General features: G+C 46.4%; 1 protein-coding gene across 1 annotated transcript; it reads left to right on the top strand.

The window, feature by feature from the left end:
- Nucleotides 1-343: 343 nt before the first annotated feature.
- Nucleotides 344-17,156, top strand: Phyh (phytanoyl-CoA 2-hydroxylase). The gene is given in 9 exon segments (NM_053674.2): nucleotides 344-428; nucleotides 3,688-3,746; nucleotides 5,944-6,054; nucleotides 7,773-7,941; nucleotides 8,751-8,832; nucleotides 10,758-10,939; nucleotides 14,490-14,639; nucleotides 16,299-16,433; nucleotides 16,929-17,156. Coding segments are annotated over 9 exon segments (1,017 nt in total). The 5' UTR covers nucleotides 344-353; the 3' UTR covers nucleotides 16,983-17,156.
- The last annotated feature ends 2,944 nt before the right edge of the window (nucleotides 17,157-20,100 follow it).

The following is a 20,100-nucleotide window of genomic DNA, read 5'->3' as shown; positions in this document are numbered from 1 at the left end:
GAAAGAGTCACACAGATTAGTTGTCCACAGGTTAAAACTACCAAGTTAAAAGTGTGGCTCGGATCCCCAACTGCCTCGGGTTGCTGGGAGACGTGCTCCAGTTGCTACGTTTCGGTGCTGCAGGGAGGATCCTTGGCAGATTAGAACAAAGACACCGCGATCCGCAGCATGGACTCCTAGGCAGCCTCCCGCGTCTCCCTTCCCCCAGCTCCCCAACCCCCAGTCCGGCGTGAGAGGTTGGGGGTGGCGCTGTGTCCTGCCCTTGGACCATACTCCACCCTCTACCAGGAGGCGGGGCTTTCGATGAGTTAAGTGAAGCCCAGGCGCAGCAGCTGCGTCTGCTGGCCCCCACCATGGACTATACGCGCGCTGGTGCCCGGCTGCAGGTCCTTCTGGGACACCTTGGCCGACCCTCGGCCCTTCAGATTGTATCCTTTGGGCTGTGGGTGGGCTCACAGGCTGGAAGGAGCATCTCCACCCTGGTGGTGGCTCCAAGGGCACAAGAGAGCCTTTGCGCCTCCGTCTATATCCGGTCTCCATTCCCCGGGGGACCCAGGTGGAGGTCCCCACGATCGGTGACCCCTACATCCCCAGAGCCCTTGTCCAGGGCGACGGATGTGACTCTCTAGACTTAGGTGACTAGCGTGCATCCCCCCATTTTGAGACTGTTTACCACCGTGGTTTCTTGCTGGGTGCAAAGCGGGAGGCGTAAAGAAAGAGGGGACGACGCCATCACAAGGTGAACTGCCATTTTTTCAGCTGCCTTGGCATTTTTCTGCCCTGCACCCAGAAATGCCAAGGACATTTTGCTCTGTAAACTCAAGTTCAGAGCTGCTTGCCTCTGACCAAGGCCGGCAGAGGCAGGGATCCTCCGTGGTCAGGAGGAGGTGCCAGTCGTCAAAAAGAGAAGGCCGGGGCTCAGGACTCTGCCCTGCACTTTGCAGGCCCTCTCCACCAGCCCTCGAGCTGTCACTTTCCCAGTAGCTGTGTATGCTTCCTCCTCCTGGGTCTAGGTGTCCCAGGTCTCCCGAGGACTGAACTGGCTTCTGGAAGGGACTTGGTTCCCTTGGCCTACCTAGTTCCTTCAGAAGCGAGGGCCTGGTGATAAATGCGTGTGATTCCACTGGGAGGTACAGACTTGAGGATCTTAATGGCCGGACAGCCTAGCCCAAAGTGACAGACTGTTTCAAAAGCAAAACAAACCACTAAACCAAAGCTTGCAAGCAGTTTTGCACATGCACACACACACACACACACACACACACACACACACACACACACACACACGTTCTCAGGGGGTAGGAGGAAATATCGAACCATTGGCTGCTCAGTCCAGGCTCCTGGCCCAGGAAATTGCTAACGGTTTTGGATCATCGGTGCCCGGCATTTCTGAGGCCGATCAAAGCAGCTCTTTCTTTGATCTTCCCTCTCATTCTGCCTGCGGGGCTTTTGGTTTATAAGCAGCCATGACCAGGCCCACCTCAAACTTAAACTCTTATCTACAAGTCAATAATGTAACTTCATTTTACACTGAGAAACTGATGGGAGAAATAGCCTGATTCAGTGCATTGAACTAAAGCAGTGGTTAGACCTGCAGATCATGTAGAGGTGGGAAATCACACTGTATTTCTTCTTGGCAACTGGATGCTTGCTACGTTTTGAGAACTTTGGACACACTGGCACTAGATACATTTGGACTGAAATTTGTTCAGTCTCTTGCTACTCTGTTGGGTTCGTTGGTTCCTTGATTTGTGAGACAATCTTACCATGCATGCATCTCTGACTGGCTGGAATTTGCTATATAGACTGGGTTGGCTTGGGACTCAGAGATCTACCACCTCTGCCTTTCAAGTGCTGGGATTAAAAGTGTACCCTTTTAACTTGAATCCATTTTCAATTTAAATGGCCAGATGTAGCTAGCAGCTGGTATTGGGTATTAGCCGTGCTGGCCAAGAACCATAGGGAATATATTACTAAGTAGAGTTCTAGGAATTGTGGCAGTGTCTTCCCCAGCCTTGATTTACTTCTAAGCAATGTGGATTAGGGCGTAAAGAATGCTTTGTAGTTATGTAATTGGGATCACACTGTATCAAGCTTCCCGTGTGTCTCTTTTCCCTTTACCCGCCCCCCATCTCTGTCATACATCTCAACATCGTTTAACATTTCTCCAACAACAACAGAGACAGTGGAGAGGGCCGAGGAGACCAGCTTGGAGCACTGAGGTCTCTATGTCCTTGCGGCAACATTATGCCGGGAAAGTTGAACAAGAGTGGGAATTGTGGGGCTGGAGAGATGGCTCAGCAGTCAAGAGCACTGGCTGCTCTTCCAGAAGTGTCCCGGGGTTCAATTCCCAGCAAACACATGGCAGCTCACAATTGTCCTCCAGCTCCAAGTGACCTGACACCCTCACACGGACATGCATGCAGGCAAAACACCAAGGCACATTAAATAAATAAGTAAATAACAGACCACCTTTAATCTCCACAGAGGCAGAGGCAGACAGTCTCTGTGAGTTCAAGATCAGCTTACATAGCAAGTTCCCAGCCAGCCAGGGCTACGTAGTAGGATTCTGACTAAAAACAACCAACCAACCAACAACAAGAATAAAAGAACAGAAAAGAAAAGAAAGCAAGAAAAATAATAGACCGAGTATGGTGGCACATGTCTATATAGTTTCACCTCTAGGAATCGAATGGAGGCAGGAGGGTCAATTCAAGGTCATACTTGATGACATAGTAAGACCCAAGGCTAGCCCATGTTGCATGTCCTCTGCCTCAAAAAGTCATAAAGCTCAAGTAAATAAAATAAAAGCTATCCAGGCATGATAACGCACACCTGCAACCCCAGCCCTTGGGAGATGAAGACAGGAAGAGGCTGAGGCCAGCTGGGCTATAAAAACCTCCAGGCTCCATGTGATTAGTTGCAAGGGAGATCCTGTTTCAACAAACAAACGGACAAAGGTAGATATCAGACAAGGTCATGTGAAGTGATATTGTGGGGTCGCTTGGTTGGTCGCTCTCACTGTGTGGCCCAGACTAGCCTGAACCCCACTAAGTAGATCAAATTGATCAAACTCAAAACCCCACTTGTCTCAGCCTCTACCTCCCAAGTGCGGGCTCTACCCCGACCTGAGTGGAGCAGACATTCTGAGAGCAGCAATTTAAGATAAACAGAGAAGGGCCGTTCCTAATCTGTAGTTACCGAGCGATAAAAACGACCCTTACAAATGAATCCCTAGTCTCTGGGATACTTAGATGTTTACTTGACTGTGTGCCTCAGACTTTTGGTGGCCTAAGGACTGTCAGCCTCTTCCCAGTTTAGACCGCAGTTGCACTAGGCAAGTGCCCAGGCCCACGGCTTTTTCCTCGTTTCTAAAGTGCGACCTTTGGTGTTTTATTCGCTCAGTGGTTTATCGGAAGGACATCCTGGGGCTGGGGCTGACTGGAGCTACAGGTAGAGAGACTGGGGTTTATGCTCTGGTTAGGTCATTCTCTTGTGAGTTGTAGTGACAGGGGCTGACTTCTTGCTCTGAACAGCAGACCTTCCTGACTCCTCTTCAGGTTGTGGTGACAGAGATTAGGTAACGTTAGTACTGGCTGTGCTGTTTATAGAAACAAGGCAGGAGGCTGGTGTTTGGCAGAAAGGTTGGCTCCTGCATTCTACTTCTTTTCCTTAATTTTTACTCAGGTAGCCCACCCCGTATCAGGGCCGGCTTCCCCTGCCAATTTCTGTCCTGAACAATTCCAGTAAGTAGATCTCATTTTAACCCGTAACCAGTCTATATGTGTTTGGACTAGTTTTGTGACAGCTTGACACAAGATATAATCATCTAGGAAGCTCAGTTGAGTAATGCCTCCATAAGATTGGGCTGTAGTTGGGGATTTGGCTCAGTGGTAGAGCGCTTGCCTAGGAAGCGCAAGGTCCTGGGTTCAATCCCCAGCCCCCGAAAAGAAAAGAAAAAAAAAAAAAATTGGGCTGTAGGCAATCCTGTGGGTCATTTCCTTAATTAGTGATGACTGGGCGGAGCCATCCCTGGGCTGGAAGTCCTGGGTTCTGTAAGAAAGCAGACTGAGCAAGCCAGTAGGCAGCACCCTCCATGGCTTCTACATCAGCTCCTGCCTCCAGGTTCCGCCCTGTTTGAGTTCCTGCCCTAAGCTCCTTTGACTATGAACAGCGATATGGAAGTAGAAGTCAAATAAACCCTTTCCTCCCCAAGTCACTTTTGGTCATGGTGTTTCAGCTCAGCAATAACTGGGACGGTGTATAAAAGATTTCCTGGTAAATAACTGGGCTGCAACATGCAGTCAGCCGCCCAGCTAGAACTCACTGTAGAAATACTTGGCTTCCAGAAAATGTTCTAACCACTATTGCTTTGGGGAACTATGGAGAACCTAAGTTTTCTTAGCATATCTAAAATCCAAAAAGAAGTTTAAAAAAAAAAAGGATAGAAAATACATAATCTAACCCTTGAAAATCCAAGCATCATATGTCACATTTAATTTACTTCTATTTTGGTTTTATTGATATTTGAGAAAGAGACAAATTTGAAAGAGACAGAGACAGAGAGAGACAGAGAGACACACACACAGAGACAGAGACAGACAGAGAGGCACAAAGACATACACACAGAGAGACAGAGAGATACAGAGACAGACAGAGACAGAGACAGACAGAGACAGAGAGATACAGAGACAGAGACAGACAGACACACACACAGAGACAGAGACAGACAGAGAGGCACAAAGACATATACACAGAGAGATACAGAGACAGAAAGACAGAAACAGAGAGAGACAGAGACAGACAGAGAGGCACACAGACATACACACAGACACACACACAGAGACAGAGAGATACAGAGACAGAGACAGACAGAGACAGAGGCAGAGACAGACACAGACAGAGAGGCACGCATGGGAAGAGATTATAAGAAGCAGGGTCTTACCAGGTAGGTCTTGAGCTTAGGACCCTCCAGGCTCTAGAGCAGCTGAGACAACTGTAGGCCAGCAGCTGTCACATATATTGCCTTGTTTTAAAGGGGAACACCCAGCCTTCATGAATATCATATATATATCACACCAGAAGAATGAGTTGGTTAATCTGAGTTTGTGAATTTCGTTCCTTTGGTTGCTTCTGAGAATGTACTGACTGGACAATCTAAAATGTATAATTTGGGTGTGGTACATGCCTGGAATCCTGGACTTAGCTAAGTCAAGGCAGGAAGATTCCAAGTTCAAGACCAGTCTATGCTACAAAGTGAGACCTGTCTTAAGGAAAAAAAAAAAATATATATATATATAATTGAATTGATCTTCCATTTGAAAGGCAATGCTTATTCACTGTAGAAAAATTTAAAATTCAGAATTTTGAATTATTACTGAAAGGCAATCATTATTTAAAACCAATTATTTCTTTGCAACTGCTCTGCTACTGAGTGACATTGCCTACACCCTCACCTCCCTTTCTCTCTCTCTCTCTCTCTCTGCATTAGTTTTATATGACTTTTATCGTATTATAATAAGTGTATCCACAGTACTCTGCACTTCATTTTAAACATCTATTGCAAAGATATCATTCCTTGGTTGATATTTTTTCAGTAGTATACAGTTTTGGTGTCCATAACCTATGTTTTGAACTTAACACTCTGAACTTCTACCTCACTACCTCATTAAAGCCATACAAATAGAAATGTTAAAAGGTGTGAATGTAGCCGGGGTGCCGTAGCACACACCTTTGGTCCCTTTACTCAAGAAGCAGAGGCAGGCAGATCTCTGAGTTCAAGGCTAGCCTTGTCTACCTAGCAAGGTCCAGGCTAGCCAGAACTTCATAATGAGACCCTGTCTCACCCTCCCTGATAAATGTATTCCAGATTCTTGGTGGGCTGCTAGCTTGCAATTTAAAATGGGGACTTCAAGTTTTGTTTTTGTTTTTTTTTTTCTTTAGGTATACTTTGGACAATAATGTCCTCAGCCTGGAGCAGAGAAAATTTTATGAAGAAAACGGGTTTCTCGTCATTAAAAATCTGGTATCGGATGATGATATTCAACGGTTTCGGTATAATACTTCTATTTATGGTTTTAACAAAAGCCTGCATTACATGGATGTAACGGTGACACCGGCTTAGATTAGCTTCTGCATGCTCATGGTTGGTGCGTGTGTAAGAGATGTACGTCTGGGAACTGACATGCGTGAGTTCCAACCCACACATGTGGAAGTCTGAGGACAACGATGTGATCTGTCTGTCTGTCCCTTCCATTCTCCCTGTTTTGGGCAAGGCCTCTTTTTTGTTTGCCATTGTTATTCACTGGCCGAGGGCTTCCCGTAGCTCTCCTGCCTCTGTGTACCTCCCAGGAGCATGGAAGGGAATACAGCTTCACACTCTCACACCTACCCTTCTGTGGGTCCTGCCCTGAGTGAGTCAGCAGGTGCTTGACTCCCTGAGCCACCTCCCCAGATGAGTTCAGAGGTTTTGTCTTTAGTGATGTGATGTGTTTGGGGGTGTTCTGAAGTGTGAGCTCCAGGGCCAGACCCTCTGGCTTGAATCTTAGCCCTACCTCTAGTCTTCTTGGGCAATCTGCTTATGCCTTGCCAGCCCCATTTTTAAAATGGGGCATTTTGATTCTACTGGTGTCTTAGTGTTGTTGTTGTTGATGTTGTTGGGACAAAATAAGGGAAAATCAATGGCAGGCACTAGGACCAGGCTATGGCACTCCAGAGTTGCCACAGAAATGTTTGCAGATTTTGGGTTTTTTGGGTTTTTTTTTTTGCATTAAGGGATGTTCAACCTTTAACATCGAATAAATCTCATGGCCAAATCTAAAGGCTCTTTGAGTGCTGACATGAAACAATACCTGGAAAACCCCCACAGTAACCTCTTGTGACTGGTCGAAGTCAAAACAGGCAAAAATGATACATAAGACGCCTGTAGGCCTGTGTATAGGTCGTGAGGGAAACACAAGTGAATTCTGTGTGTAGACCTGGGTCCCATTACAAGGTTACCTGATTATGCATGCATAAATATTCCAAGTATTTTGTTTTTATAAATCTGAAATCCAAGCCAGGTGTGGTGGTGCACACCTTTGATCCCAGCGTTCAGGAGGCAAAGGCAGGCTGGAGGGATGGCTCAGCGGTTAAGAGCACTGACTGCTCTTCCAGAGGTTCTGAGTTCAATTCCCAGCAACCACACAATGGCTTACAGCCATCTATAATGGGAGCTGGTAACCCTCTTCTGGTGTGTCTGACAGCTACAGTGCACACACACACACACACACACACATAATAAATCTTTTTAAAAAAATGTTTCCCATTTATTTAAAAAAAAAAAAAAAAGGCAAAGGCAAGAAGATCTCTGAGTTTGAGGCCAGCCTGGTCTACAGAGCGAGTTTCAGGCTCGCCAGGGCTACAACATGAGACCCAGTCTTGAAAAGAAAAAAAATCTGAAATCCAAAGCAGTTTTGTTCCTAAGCCCTTCAGATAAGGGGTGCTGGGCCTCTATTATTACAATGTCACCTATCAGGCCTGGGAGGTGGCTCAGTAAGTAACGTGCTCACTGGGCAAGCATAAGGACACACGCAGGCACACACACTTTCCCTACTGGTCCCTGTGGATGAGGTACTTTGCCGGTAAGATTTCCAGGTAGAAGGCAGGACTTCTGGCCGTGCTCTTCTCCTACTCTACTAGAGCAGTGAAGCCGCAAAGCTCTCAACAGGGCAGGGCCAGCCAGGTCTTTGGAAGTCCACATAATAACACTCTTTTGTAAATCTCATTTCTAGAGCAGAGTTTGAAAGAATCTGCAGAAAGGAGGTGAAACCACCAGGGATGACTGTAATGAAAGACGTGGCCATTGCGAAGCAGGGTTATGCGCCAAGTGAGAGGGTGGTTACGAAGATCCAGGATTTCCAACAAAATGAGGAGCTCTTCAGATACTGTGCCCTGCCCCAGGTAGGAGCCCAGCCTGCCTTCCTGTCTGTCTCCAACATCTGCTCGGTTCACACCATCTATCCCTGTGCCCTTTCCCCGTCAGCTTCATAGATCCACCTCCTTCCAACTCCTTTCTCTCTAGGGTACTGGAGCTAGTTGTCGCATTTGGGGTGGGGTGGAAGAGCTAATGGCTTCTAATGGGTAGAGACCACGGGTGCTATTAATGGGACCCAGAGAGCCTACAACACACAGAGACTTTGCAGTTGCCTTCATTCGAATGAAGAATCATCTCACCCTACTGTCCACGGCATCATGATGGCTTTTCCACGGACTGGGTTAATTATGTTTGTTATGAAAAACAAGAGGCCTCATCTAAGACTCGATAACGGGGTACCGGCAATTACAAAGCTATTACTTGTCAGTTTACTTATAATGGCTCTGCCAGCAGCGGTATAAAATTAGTCTGTCTGCTGGTTTTGATGTTGCTGATTCAATACAGGGTCCTGTATACACCTAGGTAAGCTTTAGGTTCAGAAATATGTGGAGTGTTTCCGATGAACCCAAAATATGGCCGTCACATAATGCTGATACACACTCCTGAACTGCACTGCCAGCCCTGAAGTTTGGGTGTGAAGCTGTTGCTGCTGCTGCTGTTTTAGACGGGGTCTTACTCTATCGGAAACTGACTCTGAAACTCCAGATCCTTCTGCCCCTCAGCCTGCCCCGCCATCTTGGTTCTTCTATAGAACATTGTACGACAAGTCATTTGCCTGTACTTCTGATCTCCTGGGAAACTATCTTTTTTTTTTTTTTTACCGCTCTTTCCTTAGATTGTGAAATACGTGGAGTGCTTCACTGGACCCAATATTATGGCTATGCACACAATGCTGATCAACAAGCCTCCGGATTCTGGTAAAGAACTCGATTTTTGTTGGGGAACCACAAAAGGAAAATATTGTTAGGTTAAATATGTAAAGTTGATGTTCGAACCCATGTCATGTGTATAGCCATCAAACTGTAGATGAGGGAATGCATGTACTTAACTCCTAAAACAATTTCTAACAATACTGAGGAGTAACCCAGTCATGTGATGACTGGGAGGGGCATTGCAGTAGACTGTCGTTGAGCTTAGCAAGCAACAGCTTGTCTATCTCAAACTCCTCCCATTCAATGGGGGTTTTGTTTGTTTGTTTGTTTGTTTTTGGTTCTTTTTTTCCGGAGCTGGGGACCGAACCCAGGGCCTTGCGCTTCCTAGGTAAGCGCTCTACCACTGAACTAAATCCCCAGCCCCTGTTTGTTTGTTTTTTGAGATAGGATTTCTCTGGCTGTCTTGGCACTTACGCTGTAGACCTGGCTGGCCTCGAACTCCAAGATCTGCCTGCCTCTGCCTCCTGAGTGCTGGAGCTAAAGACATGCACCCCCACCGCCCAGCTTGTCTAAGCTTCTCAATTTGTTTTTTAAACTATTTGTGTGTGTGCTCATGTGTGTGCAAGTACTGCTGGCAACTTGGGTGTCCACGGGGATTCTGCCTGTCTCCCTTGAGGCAAGATCTCTCATTAGCCTGCAGCTCACCGATCAAGCTAGGCTGGAGGGTCAATGAGCCCCGGGGAATCCTCTTGTTTCGCCTCCCCAGTGATGGGATTGGAAGTATGAAATGTCAGGCCTGGCGTGATCTTCACGGGCTCTGTCTCAGTCAGGGTGACTGTCACTGTGATGAAACATCATGACCAAAGCAACTCGGAGAGGAAAGGGTTTATTTGGCTTACACTTCCATATCACTGTCCAGGAACTCAAGTACCTGGAGGCAGGAGTTCAGGCAGAGCTCATGGTCCTGCTTACTGACTTCTTTAGCCTGCTTTCTTATAGAATCCGGGACCACCAGCAAAGGGACTGTCACAATGGGCTAGGTCATCCCAGGTCAGTCAGTAATTAAGAAAATGCCCTACAGCCAGATCTTCCAGAGAAATTTTCTCAGCTGAGGTTCCCTCAGATGACTCTAGCTTGCGTCAAGTTGACAGACTAGCCAGGACAGGTTCTGGGGATTAAACTCAGGTCCTCAGGCTTGCAAGGTAAATAGTTTACCAACAAAGCCAACAATGGTTCTAAGCCGTTCTTAGCATGTCTGTATCCACCCCTGTCTTGAACACAGTATTTTGACCAACAGAATTAAAGCTATTAAGTTATACTCGAATCCTTAAGACACCTCGGGCTTGCCTACATGTGTATTAAAAGAACATACCAGAAATATCCAGGCGTGCACATTTTAATAACTAATCCCGGAGGTTCTACTTGGCTCTTGACCCACACTGAGAAATCTTTCTGCCAGCAGCAGAAATTTGCTTTTCCACTTTTCCTTCGGACAGCAGGACCCAGGTGCAGATGATCCAAGGGCAAAGCCAGGGAGTGTGGCAGCAGCTGGATACATGCCTGTCATCCCCCCTGAGGACAACTTCTGAGAGAGCCCTCAGTCACATAAGAGGAAGAACTGGGGCGTGGCTCTAGAGCCTTCTCCTTAATTTCATTACTCCAGCTGTAGAACCCTACGTTCCTTATGAATGCTGCCCTGTGGCGAACCCCAAGCAACACAGGAATGAAGTGTAACTGAGATTTTGGGATTGCAGGGAAGGCGCACTAACCACCCCTCCGGTAGAACCCAAAGAAAGGAGAGGATGTGGAACGCTCATTGATACTTTGATACTTTGTTGCTTAGCTCTTCAGACTGATTTCCGAACACATTGTTTCATTTCTTTGGTTTTGGTAGATAGGTCAATGTTTCAGGTTTTCAGGCAAATGACAAAATCCCAAGACCTTGTTTTTGACACCAGGTCCTCTTGCAGGCAAGAAGACATCCCGGCATCCCTTGCATCAGGATCTGCACTTTTTCCCCTTCCGACCCAGCAACCTAATTGTTTGTGCTTGGACAGCCATGGAGCACATCGACAGGAACAATGGCTGTCTTGTTGTGCTCCCTGGTACCCACAAAGGTCCCCTGAAGCCACATGATTACCCCAAGTGGGAGGTAGGTCTCCGTGTGTGTGTGTGTGTGTGTGTGTGTGTGTGTGTGTGTTCTGTGAATGTGCGGGGCATGTGTGTGCTCGTGTGCGCATTCATGTGTATGCCCATGCACATGCACTCCTTAGGGGCCATCTATCTTTTTCAAGCAGTCTCTCACCAAGTAGGCTAGAGCAGCTGGCCAGTGAGCTGCAGGGATCCCTCTCTCTCCCTCGCCAGCACTGCGATTGAAGCGAACATTTATTTGCACACTCAACCTCCTTTTCTTTCTTTTCAAAATTATTTTCATTTTGTGTGTCTGAGTGTTTTGCCTGCATAGCCACATGTTATGTGCCTGATGCACCACATGTCCATCACATGTGTGCCTGATGCCTATGGAGTTCAGATTCCATGGAACTGGATTTACAGATAGTGGAATTGCCGTGTGGGTGCTGGGAATCGAGCCCAGGTCCTCTGGAAGAGCTGCTGGTGCTCTCAACCATCTCTCCAGCTGCTTTTTTCTTTCTTTCTTTCTTTTTCTTTGAAACACGAATTCTGAGGATCAAGCTCAGGTCCTCATGCTGGAATGGCTATCTCTTCAAAATCCCTACTGAGTCTTCCCAGAAGCCTTTGTTTGCTGTTTTCATTTTTTTTTTTTTTAAAAAAATCACCGTACATGAGGAACCTAGAGTAGAGACGGCGCTTCATTTCTTAGCAGAGTATCATCTTGAGATACAGTTAGAATCAGAGCGAATCTGAGGAAGTCAGGTCAAATATCCAATGTCATCTGTCCTTCCCACATGAGCTTGAAAGCCAAGCCCGTGTGTGCGACTTGGGTAAGTGCTACATACTTCCACAAAGGCCAGTCATAAACAGTCCAGCCCTGGACAAGTGATAAATGACAACTGAGTCTTACCAATTGATGATGGACCTCAGAGTGAAAAGAGGGTCACACTGGCACCTACAGATGCAAAAACCAACAGAGTCACTAGAGCAGTAAGTCTCAACCTGTGGCTTGCAACTCCTTTGGGGTTGTCAGATGACCCTTCTACATTGGAAAACACAGGGATCTACACCACAGTTTCTAACAGTAGCAACATTACAGCCATGAAGTAGCAGTGAAAATAACTTGATGGTGGGGGGAATCACCAGAATATGAGGAACTGTATTAAAGGGTCGCAGCATTCGGAAGGTTGAGAAGCCACTGGGCTAGAGAGAGCTGGTGACTGAGTTGAGCACTGAAGGACATGGGAGAAACCCCTTCTAGGAAGGAGGTGTGGAGGTCAAGGGCAAACCCAGGCATTTTATAGGCAAGTGGGGCTTCGTGCTCACAGCACAGCTGGGCCGGAAGCTGCAGGGACATTAAAAAAAAAAAAAAGAGCCTGAAAAGACCAGAGAGAGAGAGAGAGAGAGAGAGAGAGAGAGAGAGAGAGAGAGAGAGAGAGAGCTTACTTACCCAGTGGTCCTGGGACCAGAGAGGGAGGGCTTACTGTATATACTCTGTTTAGGGTATAATTGTTAAGTAAGTAACTATACATAGTTTTGGTATATAATGTGATCATTTTGGAAATGCACATACATTTGGTTACCATACTTACGAGAGTCAAAATCCCCTCTAGCCTGGTGTAGTGACAGTGCCTGTGATCCTAGCATTTAAGAGACACACTAGGATGGGAAGTTCTGGGATAGCCTGAGCTACAGAGCAAGAGGCTGGAGAGAGAGAGAGAGAGAGAGAGAGAGAGAGAGAGAGAGAGAGAGAGAGAGGAAGAAGAAGAAGAAGAAGAAGAAGAAGAAGAAGAAGAAGAAGAAGAAGAAGAAGAAGAAGAAGAAGACTCCTCTTTCTGTCTGTTTCAGAAACAACCACAGAGCTGTTTTCTGGTTTTACAGATTAGTCTGTATTTTCTAAGATGTTGCATGAACACAAGTCTAGTAGTCACTCTTTTTCATGGCTTCTTTTGCTTAGCACACTGATTTCGAATTTCACTGATGTGGTGAGTGTCTTATAGCTCAGTTCTTTAATTGCCAAGCTTCCTTTGGTTGCTAGGCTGCACCCTGGTCTGCTAATCCACTCAGCACTTGCTGTGTAGGGAACTAGAAAAGGTTTTGCTTCTGTGAATGAGGAGAGCAAACAAGTTCTTCAAGAATGGATAGTTTGGGGGATGATATAAGATGCATTGAAAATTTGGGAAGCCAGAGCCAGGGAATCAAGGGAGAGATTCTCAGCATTTCAAAACTCTTAGGCCAGGAGATCCTGAGCCCTTAGGTGAGAGGGTAGATCAAGTATCCACAGTAAAAAGCAGGGGGCTGAGTGCCTGGGGAAATGGAGAATCCTGCTGTGTGTGTGTGTGTGTGTGTGTGTGTGTGTGTGTGTGTGTGTGCGCGCGCGCGCGCACGTGCATGTGTGTACGCCTGTGTACGCCTGTGTATGTGAACGCACATGTGCACTTGAGTGTGAAATTGTCAAAGAAGAACAGTAAGTGTACAAATGGGAAACATAGTAGACAGTGTAGCTGAGGAACAGCACTGGGGTGATGTGTTTGTGGGGCTTTATGCCTCTGCCTCCCAAGTGCAGGGAATACAAATATGTGCCCTCCCCCAACCATTATTTTATTCTCTTTGGCTTACTCTGGCTGTGACATAAATATCTTGTGTTTCCCTCCTGATTTGGGAAGAAAAAATAACTCCGCCATGATACTCCTGATACATAGGAAAATCTGTCATATTAGAGAATGTCATACTAGGAAAGAACATCGCTGGTTCAGGTTGGACGTGCGTACAACAAAGGTCTGCTTGCCTGTTCTATTAGCCAGGGCTCTGCAGAGGAACAGAACCAGTAGGGCGGATGGGAATTTTGTATATACATATAATTTATTAAATCAACTTGCATAGCAGCAACGGCTGTCCTTCAAAGTCGGGGGCTTCAGCAGTCAAAACAGTCCCACAGTGGCTGTCTCACCTGGGAGAGACTCCGGTGAGTAGTTGCTGCTCAGTTGACCAAGCCGAGTGTCCCAGCAGCCCCTGTCTGATGTCTAAAGCCTAGAAGGTTCCTGGAGAGCTGATGCTCCTTAGCCCTGGACAGAAACCTGGAAACACTGGTTCTAGCATCATCAAAGGAAACAGCAGCGGCATCGGCAGAGACGATAAAGCACCAAAACATAGATTATCCCTTGGTGATCCCCTTTTCATCTTGTGCTGCCACTAATTCTTCAGGAGATTCTGAAACATACCAAGTTAACATTAGAATTAAGCATCACACCCGTGTTAACTGCTTGAAGTAGAGCTGGTCTGAGTCAGCTGTAGTTAATTTGCTGTTGTCAGGTATGTGTGGAGGTCAGGGGACAACTTTCAGGAGTCATTCCTCTCCGTCTACCATGGGCTCTGGGTTGTTGTTGATATATATATATATATATATATATATACATATATATATATATATATATATAATTTAGAGTCTAGGTTAAACAAACTGTTGTCTTGGGGGAAGTTCAAGGACTCTTGCTTCCCCTGATGCATTGCTGATGAAGTCTTGATCATGGTGGCACCTCAAATATGAGTGTGGCTTCTCTTATGTGTTCTAGGGAGGAGTTAACAAAATGTACCATGGCATCCAAGACTATGACCCGGACAGCCCCCGCGTCCACTTGGTGATGGAAAAGGGCGACACAGTTTTCTTCCATCCCCTGCTCATCCATGGATCTGGTCGGAACAGAACTCAAGGATTCAGGAAAGTACGGATTCATGTAACTACATCTCCAAAGATGAGTGGTCTGGAACAAGGCACTCGAGATACGTTAAGATAGCAAAGACGGCAGGACTTCTCACTGAGGGGCCATTTTGTGGCAGATATGCATATATATTCACTCTGTTAGGTAGGAACCAAAGTGCCGTAGGCCCCTAATCCCTGAACCATGACCATTCATAGAATTCTCAAGGAAGTGTCCTTTTCTGCACACAGCTGCTTCTGAGGCAAAAACAATGGCTGAATTTCCAAAGTAGTATGATTTGGAATTCATAACGTTCATTCTAAAGCACAGCAGGAGAGAAGTGTATGTCTTCACTACTGAGAGAACTATAGCGTTGATCCTAGACAGTACTGAGTTCTAAACTTTACACAGAAATCGGAGTCAGCAGGCACTCCTAGTCTTTAGCTTAAGAGTGTAAACAACTTCATACGTTGTCTCCCACTTTAAAAATTCCCCACAGATGGCCCAGCTTCTCACTTCCACCAGTCCAGTAGATCTGCCCATCTGTGAGTCTTCTCCCCGTGGGAGCCCAGTGGTCCACACCAAACATCAGGGCTCCTTTGGGTCTACGTGGGCTTTTAGGGTCTGTCCCATGGTTTCTATCCAGCCCTGCTGCTGAACCTTCATTCCCACTTACAATCCCACTAGCTTCTCTGGAGCTTGGAATTAGGCAAAGGGGAAAGGAGGCGATGTCTCGGGACAAAACCTAAGGAACTGCCAAAACTCCAATTACAGAGCTAAATGATATTTTAATGCATCAAAATCAAACAGCCATGGTGCTTACTATGCCCATTAAGAGGCTGGTATGGCTCTCAGAGTTGTACAAGTATAGGGTATAGCCATTGCAATACAAAAAATATGTTTTAATAAAATGAACTTATTCTAACAGTGGGACACAATCCATTGAAGAATTTTAGGATATGAGAAAACTTAAATGCCTGAAAATATTGAAGGTCTCTTAAAGAACTAGACCTCCTAAACATGCCTTTTAAAAAGAAGTATCACAGCTAATTTTATTTTATTTTATATTTTATTTTTTGGTTTTTTAAGACAGGGTTTCTCTGTGTAACAAGCCTTGGCTGTCGCGGAAGCAGAGGCAGATAGATCTCTGTAAGTTCGAGGCCAGCTTGTCTACAGATTGAGTTCTAGGACAGCCAGGGCAACACAGAGAAACACTGATTTGAAAAACAAAACAAAACAAAAAACTGTTTTGTGGGTCAGTAAGATGGTTAAGCAAATAAGGCACTTGTTCCCAAGACTCAGGACCAGAGTTCTATCCCTAGGACTTACAGAATACAAGGAGAAAGTCAGCCTCAAAACTTGTTCTCTGATTTCCACATGGATATATGTGTGCCCTTGGGAGACACACACACACACACACACACACACACACACACACACACACACACACACACTTTTTTTAAAAAATTTAAGTCTTTTATAATTTCTCAGTTAGCCTTCAGCGGCAGGAGGAGGGGATACGCTCTGCATGAGGAGACTGATTTAAGATAGTATAGATCACCTTTCTTTCCAATTGAGAAATCAAATCCCAAGTGAAGCATTCCTCTTCGGAGGACTCTGCTTGGTTTCGGGGCACAATGGGATTGATAAACTGCCCTTCTCCGGCCGGTCCTTTCTGCGCAGGCAATCTCCTGCCACTATGGCAGCTCCGACTGCAAATATATCAGCGTGAAGGGCACCAGTCAAGAAAACATTGCGAGGGAAGTTATTGAGATTGCGGAGAAACGTTATGGAGTCCAAGGAGCCCTGGACTTTGAGGTACCGCATGCGAGCACAGAGGAAACGCCAGGGTTCCCTTCCTTCTGGGTTAATTTGAAAGCATACTGGCTTCTCTTCCGTGCTCCCTTCAGAACTGTGGCTGAGCCCGCTAAGAACGGCAACGCAGGGCTTTAGCCATGGAGAGTCAATGTTGTCGGCCGATCGTCAATCAATCCCCATGGGCAGGCACATTCGATTTGGAAAAGCTAGTTTTCTTTTCTTTGTCCTGACAAAGGCCAGCTTAGGGGAGTCAGTGATGACTTGGGGAGGGGGGGTGGGGCGTCAGTACAACACTGGCATACAGATGTCACAATTCCTGTGTCACCAATCATCTACGCTATCTTGACTGGAGTCCCAGAACACAGTTTATCCATGAATCAATATAACTATTAATATTTTTTCCTACTTAGTCATTTATAAAGGCTTGAGCCCTTTTTTTCATGGAGGGTACAGCCGATGGAAATATTCTGAAAACCCTGTTTGATATTATTTCAGGACACTTGGAAGTTTCGATGCCGACTTGTGAAAGGAGAAAGAATAAACCTTTGAAAGAGCCCTTCAGGGCTGGAGAGGTGGCTCAGCGGTTAAGAGCACTGATTGCTCTTCCGGAGGTCCTGAGTTCAAATCCCAGCAACCACATGATGGCTCACAACCATCTGTAATGGGATCTGGTGCCCTCTTCTGGTGTGTCTGAAGATAGCTACAGTGTACTCATATAAATAATAAAAAAAAAAAAAAAGAAAGAAAGAAAAAAGAAAAAAAAGAACCCTTCAAGAGTGAGGCATGGCAATGAGAATCTGAGACAGGAGCATCGTGAGTTCAAGTGCAGCCTGGGCTACACAGCAAGGTGCTTTCTCTTCCTCTTTCCCCCATGAACAAAATGAAAAAGAATTAGCTCTTCATTATAATTATTTTATAGAGAACATTAAAGCAAAGCAAGACACTGAAGGACATTTTTATTTTTTTGAGATGATGTTATCTTTTTTATCACCTGCTAACGAGATTGAGACACACGTATTGGGAGTGCATGAATAATTCATGTGGCACTATCGCTGTTTTAAGAAAAACTAACCTGGGCTGTATCTAATAAAGATGACTGAGTGTAATAGAAGCATATCCAGTCAATTTCTTTCTACACAAGCAGAAATGATTTCTTGGAAGTTCAGTCTACCTCAGGTTGTGCAACCTCTTCCCCTCAGGAACCTGCCTCCTACCAGTTTCCCATCACAGAGGGGTTTTGTTCTAAGTTGAGCATAAAGTGGATACTCCCAGCTACTGGTGAGCAGGAAAGCATCATGGAGGTGAATAAAGGTCGAACCTCATTTCCTCACACACAATTCGTTGCAAGTCCTCAACCCAACACCTTCCATAAGGCACAGGCTAGCCATCGCCAGTACTTTTCTTTGGTGCTGAGGCACACGACAAGGGTGCCAACTCTGTATTTCCCAGAGGGCAGGGCAGCAGAAAGCCTTCTACCCGTGTGAGCAAGCAGAAACCTTCCTGGTGGGGGCAGCAGGGAGGCGTTGCTCTTTGGTTTTCAAATTTTAGTTAGGGTAAGGAAAAATAGAAACCTCCTTTCTTGGTAGTCTGCTAAGTACCAGTTTTCCTGAATTCGGTGTTTTGTGCTTCCCAGTTTCTTCATCAGGACAACTCCTCCCCCCAACACACACACACACACACACACACACACACACACACACACACACACACACACACACACCTCCTTCTCCCTCCCTCTCTTTCTCTGTAGGGTACACTTAAGAAGGTATCCTTTATATTATTTGATTGCTGATTGCTGTACTTGCCGAGAGCTGAGTACTGGCATTGTCATTCTTTTTTTTTTTGTTTTGGTTCTTTTTTTCGGAGCTGGGGACCGAACCCAGGGCCTTGCGCTTCCTAGGCAAGCACTCTACCACTGAGCTAAATCCCCAACCCCCGCATTGTCATTCTTAACGGCTCATCCCCTGCCTCAGGATTTTGTAAAGGTACTTTCCTTGCTCTCTGACTGGCTTTATAAAGATCACTTGCTGGTTGGTTTAACAAAGACCTGGGTAATAGCTAGGCAGGGAAGGGAAGGCAGGACTTCCAAGCCTAGTGGGGGTCACTGTGAGAAGAATGGGACACGGGAGGATTGACCAGGGGACCACAGAGGTCATCTACACTGATGGGTGGTGGGGTGGGGTCAGGGGAAGTAACAAACTAGGCTTGTGGCTGATCATGGGTTAGGAAATGAAATTAATGAGCTAGGTGGAAGGTAGCCCAAGCCATAATAAATATTAATACGTCTCTGTGTCATTATTTAACTGCTGATGGGTCCAGAAAGCCCCATTATAATACACGATTTCTGAGCTCCTCCTACTGTTCCGGCTTTTTCTGGCCAATGGTGTTAGAGACAAGAATCTGGGTGCTAGGTGCAGGATCTGGGTGTCGGGTTAGGATCTGGGTATCAGGTATACTCCTAGTACGTTGTGGTCACACTGCACAGCGACAGTTGTGTGCCTCAATGCTGGGAATTCCCCTGCGGCAGCACCACTGGACAGTTCTAGCCACCTGGTCTCAGAGTACCTGGTCTAAAAGTCTCTCTTGGGGCTGGAGAGATGGCTCAGTGGTGAAGAGCACTGACTGCTCTTCTGAAGGTCGTGAGTTCAATTCCCAGCGATCACATGGTGGCTCACACCCTCTGTGATGGGATCCGATGCTCTCTTCTGGTGGGTCTGAAGAAAATGGCAATGTACTCATATTAAAAAAAGCAAATAAATGGTTTTTAAAAGTTTCTCTCTGCTCTCAGAGATTCCAGAGTCCATTTGGTCCCCGACATTGTCAGACCGCTATCCATTTTCCCCACGGTTGGTCATTTTCCTGGAACGTGCTGTGTGATGGGGAGATGAGGGAACAGAACCTTCGTGTGTATTCGATTTCAATTGGACCATGAACGTATGACCTGTTTGGAAACTAGAGCACATTGTGAACCGAAGCCATGAGCAGGCAGAAGGGACAGTGACCTGCTCTCAGAAACGCAAGCAAAACACACAGTGTAGTCTTTCTGCCTTAGGTCAGGCAGCTACAAGAGCCAGAGCCAGCTTGGCTCCCAGTCGCCCACGTTTCATTAGCTCAGCTCTGCCAGAGGAGCAGGTAGGTGACCAGAGGCAACATAACTGAAGGAGTGCGGTTGGGAACCAAGAACACTATTTACAAAACAGCGCATGCCAGATTTGCCTGCAGGCTGTGGTTTGCCTATTCAGTCCTAATCGAAGCACAAATTCAGTAAGCAAGCGAGGGCTCTGTGTACTGGCCAGATGCACCCCAGCACCAACGCTACTTCAGGGGCCTCACAGCTACTTTCGTCAGAGGCCATGGGAAGGCTGGGCTGTTGTCATCTTCTCCAGCCCTGAGAACAGTCTGCTTACCTGTGTGTGGCTCCCCGAGGCTCCCTTCTCCTATCTCCCCCAGTGTGGCCAACTTTTAATCTAGGTTAATGTCTTAGTCAGGGTTTCTATTCCTGCACAAACATCATGACCAAGAAGCGAGTTGGGGAGGAAAGGGTTTATTCAGCTTACACTTCCACATTGCTGTTCATCACCAAAGGAAGTCAGGACTGGAACTCAAGCAGGTCAGGAAGCAGGAGCTGATGCAGAGGCCATGGAGGGATGTTGCTCACTGGCTTGCT

This window comes from Rattus norvegicus, chromosome 17 (genome assembly GCF_021556685.1).
Source record: "Rattus norvegicus strain SHRSP/BbbUtx chromosome 17, alternate assembly SHRSP_T2T, whole genome shotgun sequence".
Classification (NCBI taxonomy): domain Eukaryota; kingdom Metazoa; phylum Chordata; class Mammalia; order Rodentia; family Muridae; genus Rattus; species Rattus norvegicus.
The sequence above is the reverse complement of the archived record's forward strand: the minus strand, read 5'-3'. Positions and strand labels throughout refer to the sequence as shown.